Below are 22,302 nucleotides of genomic sequence, written 5' to 3' on the forward strand. Positions count from 1 at the left end.
AAATTTCTGTACTTCCCCTTTAGAAGCAAGCAGTCTAACAAAAAAATCCTCTATGTTGTTGCACAGCCTACATTGCGCCCAAGGAATTTAAAGTCTCTTAAACAATATGAATATTAAGAGGCTTCTATTAAAACAACAGCCAGGTACCTCTTTTTAAGATATGCCCAGTAAATTTTAAGCACAAGCCTTAAGAAGGCATAAAATTTGAATATCTGTTTTGAACAAAACAATCAAATCAGGATTCAAATTCTGAAACAAATTAGTAGAAAGGAAATATTTTAACAGAAGTTAACACAAAACACATACCACTGTTTTTCAGAATGGAAGCTTGGGCAATACACGTAGTACTGAATTTCAAGTTATTTCCTTTAATATTTAGAAAAGTGGTTTTATTCTTAGTTTTTCAGAAAATTATTTTAAGTATTAGCACCTACATTGTATATGACTCAGACTGAGATTTACACTTGAAAAAAGCCACGCTCAATCAAGTGATCCTATATTCCTCCATTTTTGAGTATTTCAGTAGAGCACCAAGAGGGAAAGAGAGAAACACGTCAATAACAAGTGAGCTCTGTTCTCCGCTGCATGACGACATACGACCAGGCACCTCCCTGGGACAGAATTCAAAGGTCAGAGTTTTCCAGCACACTCCAATCACCTCAGTTTAGTTATTTAAGGTGGAAATTTCTATGCAAGTTTGTAAAACCCATCCAGCTACATGTTAGTTTATTAAACCACAGTTGACCTGAGATGCAATTAGGATTTGACATTTTTCCATACTTAGTTCACAAGTTTATTATGAAAAACACTGCAGCTCTGTCCTGCAGTAACATTGTTTTACAGAAAAAAACAGTTCTGTTCAAAGTAATTCACTATCCTTGGACAATTACAAGGGACAATATGGTAGGGCAGAGAGTGGAAGAGGGAACTGAGTGCAGACAAAAAAAAAAATCAATACAATTAAATTAAACAGTATTCCCTGAAAATAAAACAAACAAACAGTTTCAGAACAAATATGAGGCCTTGGTACTTATTTTAAAAATGTTCTTTAAGCTTCAATGATTGTTTGCTGCTACCCTTATCTACAGTCATGCTGAATAAAGCTATAGCTAAATGGAAAGTTAAATGTATTCACGAGGTGTTAATGTCTACATCTTATTATTTGCAGTCTCTCAGAGAAAGCAAAAGTAACTACAAATAGCGCTATGCCAGAAACTGGTTTCTTGACCAACAATGTTGCTTCAGCATGCAATGAACTGGTTCATTCTAAAGTGGTCACAGTTGTTGACGACAAGAGGCTTTGTATTTGAATATGGCACGTCTTTTGGTCCATGTGAAAACAAGTTTGAATGTTAAATATTTTCTGACACTTTGGAGTTACTGTTGCTCTTCCCATTTTCTTTAGGTCAACATATGGTTCATGGCAATACTGTACAGGTCTAAAATCTCTTTACAGGAAGTAGTCTGGGGTGCGACGAGTAACATGCGGTTCACCTCTACGCGGTGCTGGATCAAACTGCAAACTGAAAAGCACAGGTATTAGTGAAACCGCAAGAGCTGAATTTACATGCAGGTATGTTTTATACATGAAATACAGTAGCAGGCGTCTTAAAACAGGTAAGTCTTTTCAAGTTTTTTGCCAACCAATTAAAGTCTTCCAGAACAACTTCTTCCACTCTTTCTATTAGTATGTATTTATAACCCCCATATTTTAAACTCTTTTTATGATTACTATGAAGGACTGGAGAGAAACCTATCTTAGCTTTAAGACTCAGAAATTGGTCAAACATTAGTATATATTTAGAAAGTTAACGTCTCCAGTCACTGTGAAAGGGGGCAGTTTACACAATGCTTTTACCTCATTTACTAGTAAAGTTGCTGCTGAGGTAGTTAATTAGAAACCTCATTAAAAAAGCCGACATCCTAACATCTGAAGAATTCAAAGATTCCAAAAGTCTCTTGCCCTAGACTGGCAGGAAGGCATGACCTCAGATGTGACAGACTACTCTGACTCCCAAATCGCATACCTCTATAGTATTTCATTAAAATCCAGCTATACAGAACCAAAACGAGGAGTCTCACTTTAATCCGGCAGACAAGATGTCCACAACTGTTCCAGATATTTGACTCCAAGACTTCAGATGCGACTAACCCAACAATTCCACATTCACTTCCCTCCCAAAAAGCGTATAGAGAAAAACCATGCTGTAACACAGTAATTAAGTAGTATCCTGCTACAGCAACTATCTGAAAATGATGGGCGACATAAATCTCATTTTTAAACATACTTACAAGGAGTATTTTAGAGTATCATCAAGTTCCATAATTGCAGCCTGGTTGCCACAACGGTAACAATAATTTGGAGCACTGAAAATTGTTACTACATTCCGATCATGGCACCAGTTGTACCCCTGGAGAGGGAAAAACCCGTATGATTATGACAGTCAAGTTCATTTGTTGCACCCCATGTAAGCATCTGGCTACTAAACTGAATTTGTAACACACAAAAACCTAAGTGGCATTTGTAGTGTCATTTTAAATACTATGAAGGCTGTATTTTTATTGTCTTCTTGAGAGAAAAAGGGTAAAAACGAATTTTGGCCTTCATATGTTGCTTCTTCCTAGTAAGCATGAGCTAAAACATATTTTTTAAAAAATCAGCAAGAATTCTCCATTGGATTAGCGTTAAAAAAATTAAAACAGCAATTCCAAAGTACACAATCTATTCTGAATCTTCAGCTGTGATCACCAAAACCAGAATCCAGACATACATTTAAAAATCTTAACTGCCAGGGATAACTAGAGACTAAGAACAAAAACACACATCCAAGGTAAAAAGGAAAAAGTACATCTTTTTTCAAGGCACACATATTTGTGTGCATTTTCTTATCAAGGGACTCAGCATTTATGTTTAAGAACCTTTTTATCTACACAGAAATGCAAACCACATCTACTACTAAAGTCTGTTTTGGGACATTACTGTAAGTTTTCAGAAAAAAAGGCCAAAATAAAGGTTAGTCCACTGTCAAACTGAGAAACTCCTTTAGTAGCACATGAATACTGTCAAAATAGTTTCTGGAAGACTCTCAGCTGGATCATCAGTTGTCACAGCAGCACATGCACATCTGACACACAGAGTACGGTATTAATGCACCAACTATGCAATCCGGAGTTTAAACGCACAGGCTATCCTGCTTACCTCCATTACCAACTGATGAGCTCTTGAAACCAACGTAAGGCCATTAGCATGGTTAAAGGTTTCTGAAATATCCTGTCCAAATGTATAACCTGCGCCTCGAGGAGAAATTCCCCAGCCACCACGATCATCTGGATCTGACCATAACAAGTCACACATTGGACCCTAGAAGAGATGTAGAAGATGTTTCAGAAACGGAGTGCAAAAAACCAAAACCAAACAAAAACCACATAAAACCTGCACACGCACCACCCCTGCACAACTTGTTACAGCATCTCTTTAAGACTTAAAAAAACCCCAAGCCTACCAACTACAACAGCTAGTGCACTTAACACTTGAAATACTACCAAGAGGTTAACCTGAAAGAAGAATTTTCATACAAGTAGTTCTGACCTCCTAGATCATTAAGTGGTACCTGTTGAGATTCTAGGCACACCAAAATATGTTTCTTGCTTTAGGCAAGAACATTCCCCTTACTTTTACTTCAAAAAGCCAGAACAGGAAGACAGGCACTTCCATTTTGCTAAGTTGTTTTGAATTGCATTTTTGACCTGTCTACTCAAATACCTGATATATGCTGAATCATGAATCCCACCACAAATGTAGAAAATTATTTTTCAGTACCTCATGGGGAACTTCCTGCAAGCGATCAAGTGCTCTGATGTGATCCAGTGTATCTATCGATGGAGAGAGGCCACCATGTAGACAGAAAATCTGAAAGAGTTAGATATATGAAGTTTATCTCATTAATTTACATTAATTATATCAGCACAAACAATTATAATTGTTTAGTATAAGTGATTAGGAGAAAATCTGCAAGAGATTCCTTTAAAGCTGAGAGCTGATAGAATACAGTGTTAATAGCTCACTTTACAACTAGTAACATTTAACTTCATCAAATATCAACATACCTGGCCATCCACCAAGGCAGTTAGAGGCAGGTAATCAAAAAGGTCTGTAAAGTATTTCCAAACATTTGCATTTCCGTATTTTCTTAAACATTCATCATAGAAACCATATACTTGTGTGATTTGCCTGCTTTCATGGTTCCCTCGAAGAATTGTGATACGTTCACGGTAACGGACCTAAACATAACAGTTTATTTTAGAGGCATTCAAAATATGATATCTTCCCAAAAAACAGAATTTGCACCACTCACCCCCTGTCATATGTCCACAAAGCAATAAAAACCAAACCATTTTTAAGATGAAGACTCAATTATAACCTTTGATAAAAGATCATTCAGATCTTCAGCTGCCAAATACTTTTGAGATTAATTCCAAGTTTTATTCATTGTTACTAATGGACTTCACTACACCTGTGCATTAAGCTGATCTCACCAAGCAAATTCTTGAAGATTGAGGCTTCGGCAAGTAAAAAAGAAATACAGCACTCATTTTAGAAGAAGTTCAGGCTTGCACCTGAACATTAATTATTTTTTTTTTAGAAGTATCTTAGAAAACTGTAACAGCCAACACTTCAGTTTTTGCATCTGTAATACCAATGTAGTGCAAATCATAATAGATATTAAGTGTAGTCAGTATATGTTTTAGAGAATTGTACAGCTGAGAAGAAAAGTTACCTTAAGAGCTACAAGCAATGTGACTGTTTCGACTGAATAATAGCCTCTGTCAACATAGTCCCCCATAAACAAATAGTTTGTGTCTGGCGATTTGCCTCCAATTCTGAAAAGTTCCATGAGGTCGTGAAATTGTCCGTGGACATCTCCACAGACTGTGACTGGACATCGCACTTCTTGTACATTAGATTCTTTTGTCAGAATTTCTTTAGCCTATAAAATGAAAAACACAGAAATTGTGAATTTGTCCATGAACAGTCATTTTATTCAAAGTATGCTCTACCACTTCCAGCACTCTACTACCGGCTCTCTTTCTGAGCTCACGTCCCTTCCTTGTCTGAAGCGTCTGAGGTAAGAGTTTATCTTTACTTAAAATAAGATTTTGCTTTATGCAACCCTGTATTAGTAACAGAAATTTGGTTTAGTGGTTTTTTCCCCTCCTTGAGGAGGGTATTTCAGAATTAATTTCCAGCATAAGAAAAACTTCAGACTTTCTACAAATATGGTTCCGTGAAGCATAAAACAATGATCATCGCTGCTGGAACTGAAGAAAATTCGTAAGTATTTGGAAAAATTAGATCTAAAAATCATGCCAATATCTTATCTCCAACACTCCAAAAGCCTGAACTCAGACATGGCCAAAACCAAGACTCTCCCTCGGGGAGGTGAGCACAGCCGTATCAGCTAGCAAAAGCTCCCGAGGAGTTCTACACTGCCAACGTCTTGCTTCAGAAGACAGTCTGCCACCCATCTACACATACATCTTCGAATGCAAAGGCAGAGTCCTTCACGAAGTAGAAGCTAGAACAGAACTAACATCCAGTGGCATCAGCAATTGTAGAGCAGGTGGATTATATGCACAAGCTTTCTGAACAAGTTTTGTGCTGAAGTACACACAAGTAACACTGGGTTATGTCTTTGTAAACCAGAGCAGAAAAACAGATCTTTGTCATCATTTTTCCCCATACGAAAGGCAGTTCATATGAAGATGCACAAGCTAAATATAGCAGCAGAAAGGTAATTTTGAAATAACACAAGAATTCCTTAATTGTACCATCACACCGCCAGTTGTTACAGTTTGTTCTCAGAACAGTCACCAAACACATGCCACAATAATTTTCTAAATCAAGAGAGTATTAGAAATATAAATAGTAACAAGTTTACAAGTTACCATCTACAAAGATTTCTATGCCTTTCAAGCACCAATGTTCCTATTCAAAAAGAACCCCTTTTTTTACCTCATTACCAGAATGACAAGAAAATATGTAAAAATTATATTCTATTTTATAACCCAAGATGTCTACAAGACTTGCAGAAACAGCACCAAATACCACCTACACACAGGCCACATTGAATCCAAAATATTCTGAAGCATACGCCAGTATAAGAGACAGATGGAAAAGCAACACCACATTAATTTTAGGGTCACTTTTCTTAACTTTCTCAAACCTAACCTGACAACTAAAGCAGCATGCTCATTTTTTGGGGGTTCTCCTAAGCAAAGAAGTATTTTGAGACACTAGAAAAAAATTCATCATCATTTGAAGAGCATTAGATTTTAAAAGATTAAGAAAGAAACGAAGTTAAAATCTAAACAGTGTATTAAATACTGGGTATTGACATGACCCAAGCTACTAAGAAACATGCTGCTGTGTCCAAGTTTCCACCCTATTTGTGAAGCCTATTAGTTAGCTGGACAGTGACTGACCCCCTCCCACCCCCGAAAGTGGTCTCACTGTTCCAGCATATTGTCCAGACTCACCACCACAGTCCCCACGTCAAACAAGAAACCTGCCAGCAACACATAGTTTAACGATGAAGATGCATTAAATTCAACATTTTATTCAACACCGGAAAGAAATGCAAAAATGCAATCATGGTTAAGCACCCTGCACAGCACAGAGCTTCAGATATTACAGCATGAGCAACAGAGTTAAATCACTCTGCAGACATTTTTACATCAAAAGTCAATCTCATATGACAGTTTCCACTCATGCCGTGCCTAGTACTAAAGATAGGTCATTGCTGGCTTGTGGTAGGTGCTAAAAGTGTAGATTTATTTTAAGATAGCCTGACTTAAGTTCATTTTAATGCAGTGACACTCACCGGATGTTTTGAAGGTGTTTTAACAGCCTTAGCCTCTTTAATACGCTATTCCATCCAGAAGCATTAGCCATCTTAATTCTCCTTTTGACAGAGAACGCTGCAGATACTTACAGCACTTCAATATAAAAAAAACCCTACTCTTCAATTTAGAATGTTTTCTACTGCCTTATTTTCTTAACACACTGGAAGCACTGCGCAAAGAACGCAGCATTCATTTTTCATCAAAGGTATGCAACGTTTATGCTGACCGAGATGAAAATGGCATAGTTCTCAGCAACAAAGTTGTTGCTTCCTCAGTTTTTGAAATATTAAATAACTCAGATATGCATATGACCAAACACATAGATAAGTCAGACAGCTACTCTGATGAAAAAAGACTGTTCCAGGTCAACTTGCAAAACAGCAATCTCTATTTAAATCCTGCAGCGGAGGAATGCTGGTGCAGGGATTTCAGTATTACCATGTTCTGAAACAAGGTTCATGAAATACTGCCTCATGAACTGCTTAGCCCATTTACAGTCTTATCATGTCCCATAGCATTAACAGTGGCATATACTGAAGTGCTTAAACAGTATACTTGCCTTTACAAAAGGGCTTCAGCAGAGCTGAAAGTGGAAAAAAAAATAACACCCTGAAAACAAGCCACCAACAAGTGGTCCAGCAACCATACCCCCAAATTTCCACATTAAATTAATTCCTATAAAAGAGTAAAACAAAAACTGTTTTAATATACCGTAACATAACAAAAACACAAGTTGGTAAGACAACAGTACACGTAGTACTACAACTTCACAATTCAAGTTTCACAAAGGTAAGCTATCACTAATATTACTGAAGTATCCGTAGCCCTGACTTCATACTAGACCACACACCGACCTGTGCAACCTCCTCTGGTTCCACTCCCTCTTCATTGAGGCACAATGATGCTACTTGCTCAGCCACATCACGCAACTCCCTCCCTGTCCATCCCCATCCATCCTCCCTCCAACACACCAGGATTCCCGCCAGCAGCTCTCCTACACTTCTTCATGGCAAGAAAGCAGCCGAGCATTTCAGCAGCCTTCAACACAAGACTGTACTCCTTGGTCAAACCACCTGGTGAGGAGAACTGGGGAAGAGAGACACGCACCCAATTCTTTGTACTTCAAAAACTCACTGACCTACTGCCACGAAGGATAATAATGCAATACCTTCGCAGTGTTTTGACACCAACGTTTTGAAACATCCAGGTTTCACTGCGTATCACTAGGATAAAGAGTTATGCAATTCTGAAACAGATTTTTCTTGGACATTTATTAGTGCTTTTATTTCTCTTTTTTCAGTTCTTAACAATTCTTAGTATTAAGACAGCCCTGAACTTCTGTATGTCTTCAATCCTTGTAAGTATCCCACACCACAACTTGTGACAGTATTCTGCAACTTAAAAAAGATGAATAAACTTAAGCAAAAACTTGATGTCAACAGCATACTACATTACAATTATAAGACCCTATCTCCAAATCAGCTTAACTATTTTTTCAGCACTACACACTCTCAGATTTCAAAACCAAGTGCAAATGGATACAGATTAAGGCTGAAAAGAACCCATTATTTTCAAGTGCATAAATGCTCATTTTACAGCCAAGCACCCATGAAGTCTAATGCAGAAAAAACTTGTAGCTATAAGACACAGTTGCACAAGAAGAACATAAGAACTACTAAGTAAAATGCTGTCATAAACAACAATTGCCAAGGTGGAAAGTCATGTATTTTACTTAGAGCAATCTCGAAGTTCAAACAAGAAGCACATATCGAATACACTTCAGCTTAGTCATAGTGACTGGAATTCATTCCTACCTGATATCTGAAATACTGGCTTACTCAGTCATTTCTCTGGAAAGAGGCAACTTCTACAATCCCAAAAGACAACGAGAATAAAACCACACAGGAAAACAAACACATTTTCACTTTATTGTAAAGCAAGTAGTACTGCATAAAATTACAACCTAGTATTTAAGAATTAAAACATTCCTGGACTGCTGCACATGGCCAGATGAACAGTAAAGCACTGTTTTGTTGCCTTTGTTTACAAAGTACATCTTTTATGCAAAACACTGTTCTTAAAATACAAAGATTAGCTTCACTGTTTTAAAACAATGCAAGATCCCATGGTAAACTCTGCATTTTATAATGAACTGTCAGGTATAATAACTAAAAAAAAACTGTATGAGCATTAAAGTTACTACCATATGATTTTCAGATCTTCACAATTTTGTTTAATGAGATGCAGTGGCTGTACATATGCAGAGGTACCTCCTATTTCCTCTGTTCCCTGCATATATTTTTATCCTATATGCCACAGATTAAGGCTCAAAGGCAAGTGCCATAAAAGCTATCATCCATACACTCTCTTTCTCAACTTGCTGAGAGCGAGTTTCCCTCACGAGCAAAGTAAATCATCAACCTTGCCCCACAGAATTCATTTCAAGTGGTCCATTTCTGAAAAATCCTCTGAATTCATCTGTACTCAAATTCCTTTGTGTTGCCAGAATGTATCAGTTATTTGTCAATTAATCCTACCCTTTCTTAGATTCATACATTCTAGCAGGAGCTCTGACAGCTCAAACCAAATATCTACGCTGAAAAACTCTGCGGCACATTGGAAAAAAATGCAGTAAACATTACTGTGCCTTTGTAGAATTGTAGAACGATGCTTGAAACTGCTGCATAGCAGTGCTATAAAGCACTTATCAAAAGGTTACCACTAACTCAGTAAAGGAAATACAACCATTATTTTGATTAGACACCATAGCTCCAAAGTCATGGTTACAGATGGTAATGTGTCATTCTTAGCAGACCAGCATTCACACCTGCAACCCACCATGCTGTCTAGTGAAGCGTGTGTTGAGAAGCATCCACTGTAACCAAGAAAAAAAAAAAAACAAAACAAAACAGGTATTTGTAGTTACCATAAAGATATTTTGATGAGATCGAAGGCTTCAACCACACCCATAATTTCCTGTCGTCAAGATGCACAGGATGTGACTAAAGGCACAATGATCAGCTAATTGGGATGAATACTGGTTTTAGCTGGCCAAACATCGTGACCTGGAAGAGACTCCAGTTCCAAGCAAAGTCATCCATTACAGTCAGCAAGTCTTCTGCAGAGTGCATGCATTTGTTTCCTTCAATTTAAGGGTGTCCCCCCACCCTTTACTTGCAGAGGAAAGGGAACATGTTCAGACAAAAGATGGGCTCACCATTTTTAGAGCAAAAGGTATGTTCATTCACTGTCTGACATTTTAAACAAAACTAGAGAAATGAGGCATCCAGTACCACCCTTCTGTGACGAAGGTACGGCAGCAGTCGGATTACACATGACACAAATGGGAAACTGATTTATGCTAAACTTTGGAATCCACTAAGGAGTTCAATGTGAATGTATAAGCAGCAGTAAAATTAAAATACAAAGCTCCCCATTGGCATTTAATTATTTAGTATTCCAGAGTAAGTAAAACCAGGATTTCCATCCACACGGAAGCCACCACAGCAGCAAAATACTCTTTTCCCAAGACTGAAACAGAAGATAATCGATCTGCTTTCTCTTTGGCTTTGTGACTAGCACATACATCTCTGTTTCTAACCTCTTTCACTACCAGCAGTACTGAAGGTTTAGAACTCAGCAAAGTATAACAAGGCGTGCCTGGTCAAAGAGTCACATTGCAGCTCCTGAGAACATGTGTGTTATGATGTGGTCACTACACATGTAGCCCTTAATTTCCTTGGGATAGGGCAAATAGAACTAACAAATTAACTCAAAAGTTTTATTTTAATTCAAAGTGCACAAAATGAAAGTTTAGTAGCTTATGTATCCATGACTATTTGCCGGCAAACCAAGAACAGACAATTAACTAACCAAAAAAGCATAAATTCCAATCAGCTTTGTATTTCACAACACGCAGCAAAGTACCCTTCTTCACTGCTTCACAGCTCAGCAACAACTGCTCCCTTACTCTACTAGCAATTCCTATTTGGTTAGAAGAGAGTCCAGTTAAACACAAGATGTTAGCCAACCAGAAGATCAATCCTAATGCCAGTACTGCATATTAGATTAAATGAAGCAACTGTTTTTCTCCTGTACATTCTAGATGCTCTACCAAGAAAGCATACAGGCAGTAAACTTTTGCCAAATAACCCTCTATTCCTTTGTATTACGAAGCAATGACTGACAACACTTGCAGCCTTGATAGTCCCCTCAACTTCAATCTGGAAAAATCATTAGCAATCTTACGTACTCAGTGTAAGGAGTGTTCTTTCCCTCTGAGGCATATTTGGGAGAAGGAAAGGGGAACTGCTATCAGTAGTTGATAAGACCAGATGGAAAATGGGGATAGTAAGGGGCTCCTCTGAAAGAACTCAGTGTTACTATCTTGCTTCATACAAAACTTTAACTTTGAATTCAAAGTCTAGAAAAGTCTTTAAAAAAAATTATAGGAGGTGAAATAGCTCAGGAAATCCAGATGCCTTCCTCTCTACATGGGAGTTCCAAGAAACACAACAACAGTAGTAATGCCCAAAGCTGTCCACTTACACAGAGATGGGCTTCAGTACCGTCTGTAGAACAAGCTGTATTCATTTTGTGTCATTCGAGTGGTTAAAAAAAGAAATAGGCTAAAGCTATTCCCAAACTAATTGTGCCTGATAGATGAAGCTGGACTTGCAGATAAGCTCCAAAGGTTTTCAACTCTTTTGCTCAAACAACTCCAACCACAGGCAGGCACGGTGTTGTACGGCGAGGTACAGTCAGGACACTGACCGGAGGCTGGGGTAGGCATATGTGTCAAACTCAAGAAATGTACCTCAAAACCAACTAGCAAGCATGTAACACCTATATTGGAAGGTATTTTTGATATACCCAGCAGAAATATTGGAGACTGACTACTGAGCAGTTGAGCTCCAATATTTATTCTTCAGCCAGGAATAAACTGTTCTTCCAGCTTAGCATACTGCCTAAAGAAAAGGAACAGAGGGCAACAACTGTGTTACTGAATATAGGTGTAGTGTTTAAGGGTCCCTAAGCGAGGATGGAAATTCAATCGCTGCTCCTTTGATTCCCTTCCCACAGCCTTTTGTAGAAGGCCTCCTTAACTCCTACCAGACACAGCCAGACAGGTTAGGTTATTACGCTGTTTAAGGCAACCTGGATGACTAACTGAAAATGGCTAGGGAGCGATCACAGAGCAGCACCGTCATCAGATCTGAGGAGGCAACAGCCTCACCACAGGTAGATTTGGAAGAGGACAATCTACAACCTCATCCATGTCCTGAGCCTTAAACTGGTAGAACTCAAGTAGGAACTTGTTCTGACTTAAGAGTGCTTCCTTCTCTTATCTTAAGCTATGCCCAAAATAACTTCTAAAACAACACAAAAATATCTTTCACTCCTGTTTGATCACAACTACTGTTGTAATTAAAAACGAAAAACAAGCACACAAAAAACACGCTAGCACAACTCGATTTTAGAGAATTTCCTAGAATCAAAAACAATAAGAAAGCTGCTGATGCTACAAGAATTGGCACATACAAGACTAAATTCTCATACGCCCACCAAAATGTTGTAAGTATAATCAGGACTAGGTGAGAAGGCTGGCAAGGTTGACACTTCAAATGCCTTTTGTGTAAAGAGACAATTTCCATTTCACATTACCAACCATTACAAAAAAAAACACCAACAACCCACAGAATACTGGGAGTGAAAGGATCTTTTTTGTGGAAGTGTTCCAGAATAATCTAAACCACAGTTATTAAAGTGTCACAAAAAGCTTTTCAACAATACACCTGTAACTCTTCAGAGATGGAAGATATAACTATATGCACCCATCAATGGCTTGATCCCTGGGTATGTTCAACAAAGCAGCAGCAAAGGAGTCCTAAACCATCTTCTGTTCTCCCACAGCCCCTGGAACCACTGAAGAGGGCCCGCTTGCCACTGGCAGTAGTTCAAGGGTTTCCTTGTCAGTGAATCCAGAAGCTAATGCAGTAGCAAGGAAGAACTGAAATGCTGTGCCTTCCAGACCCACCTTCTTCTTCTGCCAGTGGTAGGGGTGGAGGGACACAGAACTTGGCGAATACACCACCCACCGCACGGAAACTCTCACTAGCTGGGAATTCCATTGGGACAGTTTCTTCAGTTGACTTACAGCGAGTTCATTCATTTTTACAATCATCCTAGTTTGAAGAACAGTTATACACGATGGTTACATGTAAAGATACAGGAATGCAAAAGCCATCTAATGGAAAAGCTCTTGCAAACGCAGCTGTGGACAGTTTAAAACATTCATTTCTGGCCAAAAATAACCAGCTAAGAAAGGTAACTCTCCAATAGCAGAGGAGGCAGAAGGGAACATGTGCCTGCCTCTGTCTGAAGAAGCAGGGCAGACATCTCAGGGCAGTAATAGCTTAAAACACAGGAGTGAGATCCACAAAACTTGCCAGTCCTATGCGTTAGATGAACTGAACTTTGATTGCAGGGGGGGTAGTTTGGACCCAAAAGAAAGCTTCATCAGTAACATACTGCCCTCCCAGAACTAAGGCACTTAACATAAGCTGAACGAGTTCAAGCAGCTTGCACAGCTGCAGTGGGTACATGCATGTTTGGTTAGTTCTCACTACAATCAGTTTCAGAAAATCTAACTTGGAAGATCTGATGTTAAACAAAGGTGGAAGTTCTGCAACAGACAAAAAAATTAGAAAAATACACCATTAACAAGGTACATACCAAAGAACACTATGGCCCAGAAACATATTTATACTATGAAAATTAGCACTGGTGACAAATCAAAAAGCAAATGTAACCAAGATCATTGTTACAGATCAAAAGCTGCAGGAGCCAAGACCTGAATTAAGGTTCCTTGAATGCCTTTACCACTATCATCCCTTCGCTTGGTTTAAAAAAAAAAAAATTTGGATAGCAGCAGTGCCTATTCAGACACATTTTACTAGTAATTCAAGTACACGGGAAGAGAACCCTGAACACTCTACATGGCATATACGACCAAATTGTCATCTTTTTCTAAAAACGATGCCATGTTCAAACCCACTAAATTACAGACTAGTATTTCCAGGGGAGAGACTCTCATACCTCTGCCTCCACCTGCACTAGATACCTTCTGAAATAATCAATGGAGACTCTACACACAAATCCAACTCATTCCTTTGTGCATTTTTAGACTGTCATCCCACCCTCCCGAGCAATGTACCACACCCCCATCTCCTGCGATAAAGGGCATTTATACACGACAGCGAGGAGACAAGACCATTGCCCTCTACCCTCACAAACTATGGAAAAGAACAGTACTCCAAAACAGCATCCTTTCATTCAAAATGCCCAGTGGAAAAACCCTCACCTGGCAATAAAAGGACTTCCTTTCTCCTCTGCCCACAGACAACAGTCAATAAACAATTCAGTGTTAACAGCACAAACACTGCTGATACATAACAGTGACTATACAGTGTATATTTTGACCGCCTTCTTCAAAACTTACACTTATCAAATCCTTCAGCAAAGCACATATTAAGCCTAGAATAACTTAACTGCCACTCAGAGGTTCATATTTTTTCAAGTAATCTGTGAAAGTATTATGTATTATTCATGCTTACAAATTATTCCTAGGCTTAGAAGACATTTCTGCCCAGTTACCACCACCATCACCCAGGTAACCAGGCACAAAGTAAGAGGCACTAAGAAAGTAACTGGGATGCACGAATGGCCACACTTCATTATTATGTTTGTAAATAGCTGTTATGTTCTTTAGATATCGATACTGAAATACAAGAGAGCCCTTAGGCTTATTCTTATTAGACAGGCACCAGTCTGCACACATGGTGTCCCAGCAGATCAAGAAATACCAGTCAGGAAGATCATCCAATCAAATAATGTTGTGGGGAAAAAGCCCTCGCAAAGATTTTTTTTTTTTTAATTTATTTGTTTATTTTAACTAGCCCTAGCTACAATTCAATGTGGTGAAGAATGACAGTTTATACCTAACAGGGTCTTTATCTGTCCTTTGGAACAGTAGCTATATTTGACACTGTCCTTAACACATTAAGCTATTTATGGAAAAACATAACCTTTGGGTGTGATTACATCCACAAAACTACTTAAGACAATCAAAACATGAAGCACAGCTCAGCGAAGTTCCTAAGAGTCAGTGCTGGAAGCACGGAAACGTGTTAAAGCGAATGCTGTCCCTCAGCAGGAGGGCACAGAATTCAACTAACACCCTGCTTACGCGAATATGGCTTCCCGCTCGAGGGGGCAGAGACGACTTGATGGAAAACTTGGACTTCAGGGGCCTACTTCCAACTTGCATCAGCAACCATGCAGAAACTTAACTACTCTTAGCAGGAAGTCCCAGTAAATCCACCTGTAGTTATCAACAATAAATCATCTTTCCTTAACGTAAACAGCCATGTGGCTGTACTCTGCAAAGTGCTGACCGCAGACCAGTCAGAGACAGGGAATTTCAGCTCAAGCACAGTATCACGCTACCTGGAGAAATACTACCTTTGGTCTGGAGCTGGCTCTTATACACCCAACTTGAGGCAAAGAGGTTACTGATAAATGCTATTTTTCAGGTAGACTTCTCTCACACGTTCTTGGGGTCTCTCGTCTCAAAACACAGCAGTTAGACACACAACCTTCCGTAACCTTTCCTTTTATCCGCCATTGTTTTGGTGATGAGCATTACGCATTTATCCAGAAATATAGCTCACTTCCATTCTTCACTGGGGAAAAATGAAAATGTCACCTTGCGCAACAGTGATGACTGGGACTACAGTACCTTCTGTAAGGAATTTCTAATGGTATGCCTACTCCTCACCTATCGAAAACACCCCGTGAATTGAAAGCTTTTTGTATATTCTTCACACTCCTGCAAGTTACCACACAACCTTACAAAACACACCCCCTTGTGCAGTATTCAGGGCCCTGTACCAGCATCAGTTTATAAATGATGGCAAGCGGAATACTCGCCTCTCCACAAAGCAATACAAGGAAGAAGCTGGACCACCGTCATTAGAGACACACATGAAAAATAATCCGGTGGTGACATTGCCACCTGCTTGCAACACAATTTAAAATACACAAACTGCATCAAGTGGTAACAATTTTAAGTTGCTGGAATACTAGTGAACTAAAATTTGTACTCAAGCAAGAACCCGTCTGGCCAAAAACACTGCAAGTTCTTTAGCAAGTTCATAGACAGCCCTCTGGAAACAATTTGCTTCCAAAACAACATGCTGTAGTATTTGAAGGCGCGATGCCAAATTTAAAATATTCTAATTACTTCTTGTGGCAGGTACACAGGCTTCTTTAGAACCCGGTACATCAGTAACTTCCCATACTCCTTAATTTCTAGTTCCCAAACAGTCCACAAATATTACTTCCTTCAGTCTAGAAATGCAGGAATACATAAAACCTTCAGTAACTGAAAACACTGCTCAGCTATTAAGTTACATCCAGAATTAGAATCCAATTGGAAAATGCAGCTGGATACTACTAGAACAAATTTTTCCTTTAATTTCCAAACGGCAATCTATCCTGGGCTGATTTTTAAGACCTTTCTAAACTATAAATGCCTCCTCAATCAACCCAGTACTCTAGCATCCAAGTCTCAACATTTTCAATCCGTCACCATAAAAATAAATAGCTATATGAGATCTCAACTGTCTCATCTCTGAATTTCATGAAACCCAGAATCTTATTCAGAGAAACCAAAGTCGCGAAACTAATCTACCCTTCAATTAGTTATAAATCCGTCTGTGCTTATTTATATTATGAAAAAAATCAAAGCTGTTACACTCAAGCAGCAGCTTTTTACCCCGTGTAATTTTCAGCTGATTACCACAAGCTTTTATTTTCATTGTAACCGCTTACATTTTTGGGGCTGCTTTAAAATTTTAACCGTATCACGAGAGCATGTCGCGTCGATTCACTCGCGACCCTCTGCACACGACGGCCGGCCAGACCGGCAGCCGCGACCCGCCCGCGGGCACGGCTCCCCCCCGCCCAGCCGAGGCCGTCCGGGGGCAGTCGCGCCACGCGTGGCCCGAGGAAGGGAAAGGGCGGCGGGGAAGGGCCAGTGCCGGTGCAGCGCCGGTCGGCCGGGCGCCCCCCTCCCCGGGATGGCGGCCACGCTCGGGGGTCTCTCCCGAGAATCCCGGCAGCGGCGCCATTTTAGGAGGCGATGAAAAGGCGGGAGGCGGAGCCAGGCGCCCAGCGCAGCGAGAGGGGGCGCGGAGCCGCCCGCGGAGGGGCCGCGGCTCGCCCGGCTCCCCGGCCCGCTCCCCTCGCCGGCGGGTCGGGCGCCAGCCAGCCAGCCCCGCCGAGCTGCCCGAGAGGCCCCGGCCCGCCGGCCCGCTCGCCCCGACACCTCCTCCCGCGTCCCGCCCGCAGACCCCCCCCACCTACGCGGCGGAGAGACGCCTCCTCCGCCCGGCAGCACCTTTCCGCGGCTCCCCGGCCGCTCGCCTTCCCGCCCAGAGGCCGCCCCGGCCCCGCGGGCTCCCCCACCGGGCGCCGCCTCCCCGCAGCGACCCGGCCCCTGCCCCCACCTCCTCCCCGCAGCCCCTCACCACCGGCGGGGAGCGGCCCCGCCGCCCGCTCGCCGTCCCTCACCTTCTCGCAGAGGCTCTTCACCTGCCCCTCGGAGAGCTGCTTGCACTCGTTGAGCTGCTCCACCCACTGGTCGAGCTCCTTGGTGAAGACCTTCTCCTCCATCCCGCTCTCCCCCTCCTCACCGGCTGCTGCCGCACCACCCCGGAGGCCCCTGCGACCCGCGCTCCCAACGGCGGCGGCCGCGACGCGGCAGGACAGGCGGCGTGTGCGGAAGCGGCCCGGAACGCTGCGGGTCGGGCGGCCGGCGCGGCGCTCTCCGCTGCTGCAGCTCTGCCGCCCGCTCGCTCGCACCAGACCGTGTAATGGCCGCCGCTCCTGACGTCACCGCCTCGGCTTCCACTACGGGGAGGGGGAGGGAGACGCCATGGGAGGCAACGGCGCGTGCGCAGGCCCTGGGCGGGACCGCGCGTGCGCGCTGGCCCGGGCCGGGGAGGACCAGCCCGACCGGCAGGACGACGGCGCTGGGACGGAGCCCGGATGCGTCTGCGCCTGCGCAGCCCCGCGCGGCACAAAGCGGCGGAGGCGGATGAGGCGGCGGCGCATGCGCTCTGCGGCTGAGGGGGCTGTGGCGCATGCGCGGAGGGGGCTGCCGGGAAGGGTCTTTCCCGCCTGGCCTGTGGGTGAGGCGCGGCGTCGCGTCCCGGCCCCAGTGGGGGACAGCCCGCCTCATCCGCCTCGGCAGTCCGCTGAGCCCGTGGTGCGTGAGACCAGTGGTGCTGCTGAGGGCTGGCGCCCTCCTCATTGGGGCTCTGCTTGGGGGGGGTGGCGCAGCCTTAGGGCGCTGCTGGTGAGGGGGCCGCTGGGGCCGGCCTGGCCCGGCGCCGCCTGCCCCTCCTGCCTGGGAGAGCCTGTCCCCAGTGTGCCGGGCACCGGCTCCTCAGGGGGCACAGACTGGACAGGGCGCCCGGCCTGCCAAGCGCCTGCTGGAGGGTCGAGGGGGAGATGTTTGTAATCGCTTCGTCCGGCTTAGCAGTGTTTGTGCTTCTCCTTGTAGTCCTGAGCACGATTACCGTGTCCCTGTGGGAACAGGGAAGTGGAGGGCACTTGCTGGCGTTAGGTACTTGGAAATAAATCTCTTCAGCTTAAGCATGAGTGTTGAATATTATCTTGGTTGTACTACCGTGTAGCGCTTAGGCTAAAAAGGTTGTGTTGCATTTCTTTTCTTTAAAATAATTTATACTGAAAGAGGTCTTGGGAGACCTGGTTTTATTATGACATTTTAAGAGAGAAGGAATAAGTGAGGCGCAGCGTAAGCTTTCAGCAAAATACAGGAAACTAGTGGTGGACCTCAGCTACCTTAGTGTACTCGGATACTTGGTTTCTACCTACAGGAAAAGATGTCAGTAGGATAGAGACAAATAAGATGCAACAAAAAGGAATGAAGGAAACATGCATCTGTGATCTGTAACGGATTATGTATTTTATTGCAATTTGCATTTTAAATTATAGAGGTATTAGTGCCAGATTTCCCTTAAATAACTTCTAAAAGACATGAAATGATCAGTAAAAAAAAGTATTTTTTCACATAAATGGGTCGAAATTTGGACAAAATGTACCCTGTTGACATTATCAAATCAAGGACTTTTCCTAGTTAATAAGTGTTAATTGTTTTGGTCAGGGTTGCCTAATACAGAGTCTAAATTGTTAAATTCTTTGCCTACTATTGAAGCAAATTAACAATTACATAGTGAGTAAGGGGAAAAGAATGTTTGCTTTCATAGGTCAGTCTCGGTTTCTTGGTGTCATACTCTCCTAGTAGACATCAGTTTGTTTGAATGACCTAACTCGGGTGTTTTGTTTCTCTTCCAGAATGTTTTTGCACTTTTTACATAGGTTTCCATCTTCAGATGTTCTTAATTTTGTACTTAAAGTTGTAGAAGGAAAAGTGTTATTCATTGAAAAATAATAGGTTTCAAGAATTTGCTTTGTAGCACGTCTTCCTTAATATTCCCAAAATAATCTTGAACAAATAAATGCAAAGAACATGAAGCGATACCACCATCTTTTGTGTAACTTGCCAAGCTAAAGTTTATTTTCCCTGATAACTGTTGACCTTCTAGCATAGCAAGATGTTTTAATACCGCATTTAGCTCTTTATTTTCCATACAGACAGTGAAATTCTTGGTGAAACTCAAGTAGATTGCATCTTTGAAATCCTCATGGTGTCAATCTTACAGTTAATTGTACTTCTGTCTACAAAAATTAACTAATTACTGTTATTTTTTTACTTATTTTCCACAACGTTAAAAAAAATCTGAACCTACAATTTTGCTGCAGTCTCAAGAGAAACGAGTGCTTCAGCACCTTGTCAGAGTCTAACCATGATCCAGAACAAGGTGGTCTCTGCTCTTGGATGATGGTCACTTTAAGCTGGCAGGAAGAGGGCGGTGGTGGCAGTCTCTGTCCACATTATTTTCCTTCTGTTGCCAGCAAAAATGAGCGTTTGAAAAAACCTTTTCTGCTTGAAAAAGTGTTCTTTGCTTCATCTGTACCCTTGTCCGCTTCTTTGTGTGGCTGTACAAATGGTTTGAGCTGGCACGGGAAGGGATGCTTGGGGTGAGGATCACAGAACAGGCCAGGTTGGAAGGGAGCTGTGGAGATCACCTGGTCCAGCCTTCAGTTGAAGGCAGGGCCTTGGTTTGGGTTATCAGCTGTAACTCATGGGCTCTCTGTGGCAGACAGTTGATCCAGCTGAAGAAGAGGGTGTGCTGGGTACCGATCCTAGTGCTCAAAACAGGGCAGGACTGCATTGCCTGCACCCGTCTGTGTTTCTGGAACAGGAAAGATGGAGTGAGAGAGGAGAAATAAAACCACCTCAGCAGCAGGAAACTATTAACCTGGCTTATGTGCTTATGAAATGACAACCAAAGTCCTGTGATGTTTTATCTGATAGGTGTGGGGAAAGCACGGCTAGTGTGGATTAGACAGGGTTCCTTACAGATGGCAATAATGATCGCTGCTCTTTTTAGAGCAAGTGTGATGGTTCCCAAACCCACTGTTGGTTCACAGGAGCATAGTGTTAAAGTGCTTGCCTAAGAAAGGAACCCTTTTTCTTTGAAAAGATGCAGTCATAGCTCTTAACGGCAAGGACAAATCCCAGTTCGGAATGGGTAGGTGATTCAGCACTCCCTGCTTGTAGCTGAAGTCGTGCCATTGACTAGGAGAGAGTTTGGGACTAGGCAGAGGAACATTTAGGATTCAGTTATCTGGACACTCACAGAGAAGGGGAAAATTTTCATTTCCATCTCCATCCCAAGCATTAGCTCTGTATTTTATCCTCATTGTTTCAAACAGTGTATGTGTGGATCAGAAGTCAGATCTTGTTCCTCCCTCCTACTTGAGTCATAATCAATAGTTTAGAGAATCATGGTTGCTTTTCTCTTCTTTGTTAGATAGTTATCTGAGCCTTCAAAGGAGAGTGAAATAATGAATGAATACCTGCTCTGTTGCATAAGTTCGGCGTTTGTCAGTACTCCAGAGACACAGTAAGATTAAACTCTGAATTGTGAGATGGCAGTAATAATATTTCGTATTTAGTATGTGACTATATACCAGGCTTTTGTGTGTGTGTGGTTTATAACTAAGGAGATCAACTGGGTGTGGCTGCTGTGATGAGTCAAGGGTAGTCCATACTGCTGTACACGATCCTAGCACTTGAGTCGGTGACAGGTGTTTCATATGTATGGCAGTCCTTAAAAAGGTTAACTAGTCAAGCTGACTGCACTTACGTTTACACACATCGAGTTGGCAGGTTATTCAGCTTTTTTGCAAAACCACCTATAGTGCCAACTAGTTCTGTAACGGTCTGAAATGAATCTCAAACTCATTGATGTGTGTGTTAGCAATTGCAATAATCTTACCAGTTAACTGCGGTAACACCAACATTTCCATTGTAGTATGAGAGACATCAGTCAGTGTTTAAACTAGGCAGATTTATATTGCTGGGCATTGTACAATGATATGAATGTAGTGTTGATTAAGCATTGTAGAGTAAGGAACACGTAAATTAGTTTTCTTCACACTTACCTCTCTCTGAATATTTTACCCGTTCTAAATTATCTGTCAATGCATGTCTGAAGTGTCTGTTGCTATGGTGTTTTAATACTAAATGCAGAATTAAAAGGCTATGCAATATTGTAATGATGAGTTGCCACCTTTTGATGTAGGGCTGCCTTCTTTGATTAATTTTTTTTTTTTTTGTAAGACAAGTGTACATACACTGGTACTTGAGTGTAGAAGTCAGCTGCCTCTATGGGGAAAGGGACTTTTCCTGATCAGATGAAGTCTGAAGTATACATCATGTAACCTCTCGCATGTTCAGGTACTTTCCACTTACTGAGACAAAATATTGTACGTTTTGTGTCTTAATAGTGCCATTAAGTCAGATAAATCTTGTGATCTTTAGCAGAACGATTGCAAAAGATGGGAAGTAGAAGAAAAGCTATTTACGTCAGATATTTGTGTTATATCAGCATGAACAAATATTATTTCTGTATATTTGACTCATTCCAGAGTCCAAGCAGTGCATGACAAAATCAGTGACATCAGTAATACCACTATGAACAGAGGCCTACTCACTTTAAAAGTTCAATTAAGTGGCTTCTGTAAAGGGTAGAATTTCATTACTTATCATCCTATATACCCCAAAACATATTGCTTGAAGTTTGCTCATTCATAGTTCACTCTGGTGTAGAGAAAGCAGGAAGTGTACAGTCTTACTGAAAGAAGAAGTTACAAAATCACTGTGAAAATCACACTTTCAAA

The 22,302-nt window shown here is 41.7% G+C and overlaps 1 protein-coding gene across 1 annotated transcript; it reads right to left on the bottom strand.

Annotated features, from left to right (window-relative positions):
- Nucleotides 1-779: 779 nt before the first annotated feature.
- On the bottom strand, nucleotides 780-17,695 carry PPP2CA (protein phosphatase 2 catalytic subunit alpha). The gene is made up of 7 exons (XM_059825650.1): nucleotides 17,539-17,695; nucleotides 4,779-4,988; nucleotides 4,108-4,281; nucleotides 3,821-3,910; nucleotides 3,200-3,361; nucleotides 2,293-2,411; nucleotides 780-1,523 (listed from the first exon to the last, which is right to left on the bottom strand). The coding sequence occupies exons 1-7, from the start codon at nucleotides 17,638-17,640 to the stop codon at nucleotides 1,451-1,453; spliced, it is 930 nt and encodes a 309-aa protein (XP_059681633.1). The 5' UTR covers nucleotides 17,641-17,695; the 3' UTR covers nucleotides 780-1,450.
- Between the last annotated feature and the right edge of the window lie 4,607 nt (nucleotides 17,696-22,302).

Source organism: Gavia stellata, chromosome 16 (genome assembly GCF_030936135.1).
Source record: "Gavia stellata isolate bGavSte3 chromosome 16, bGavSte3.hap2, whole genome shotgun sequence".
NCBI lineage: Eukaryota > Metazoa > Chordata > Aves > Gaviiformes > Gaviidae > Gavia > Gavia stellata.

Bases quoted from the DNA above. Each gene is read 5' to 3' on its own strand.
- PPP2CA (XM_059825650.1), bottom strand. From the start codon at position 17,640: ATGGAGGAGAAGGTCTTCACCAAGGAGCTCGACCAGTGGGTGGAGCAG. The intron at 4,282-4,778 runs GTAACTTTTCTT...TGTTATGTTTAG, and splicing joins CATTGCTTGTAGCTCTTAAG to GTCCGTTACCGTGAACGTAT. The intron at 1,524-2,292 runs GTAAGTATGTTT...TGTGCTTTTCAG, and splicing joins GATACTCTAAAATACTCCTT to TTTGCAGTTTGATCCAGCAC.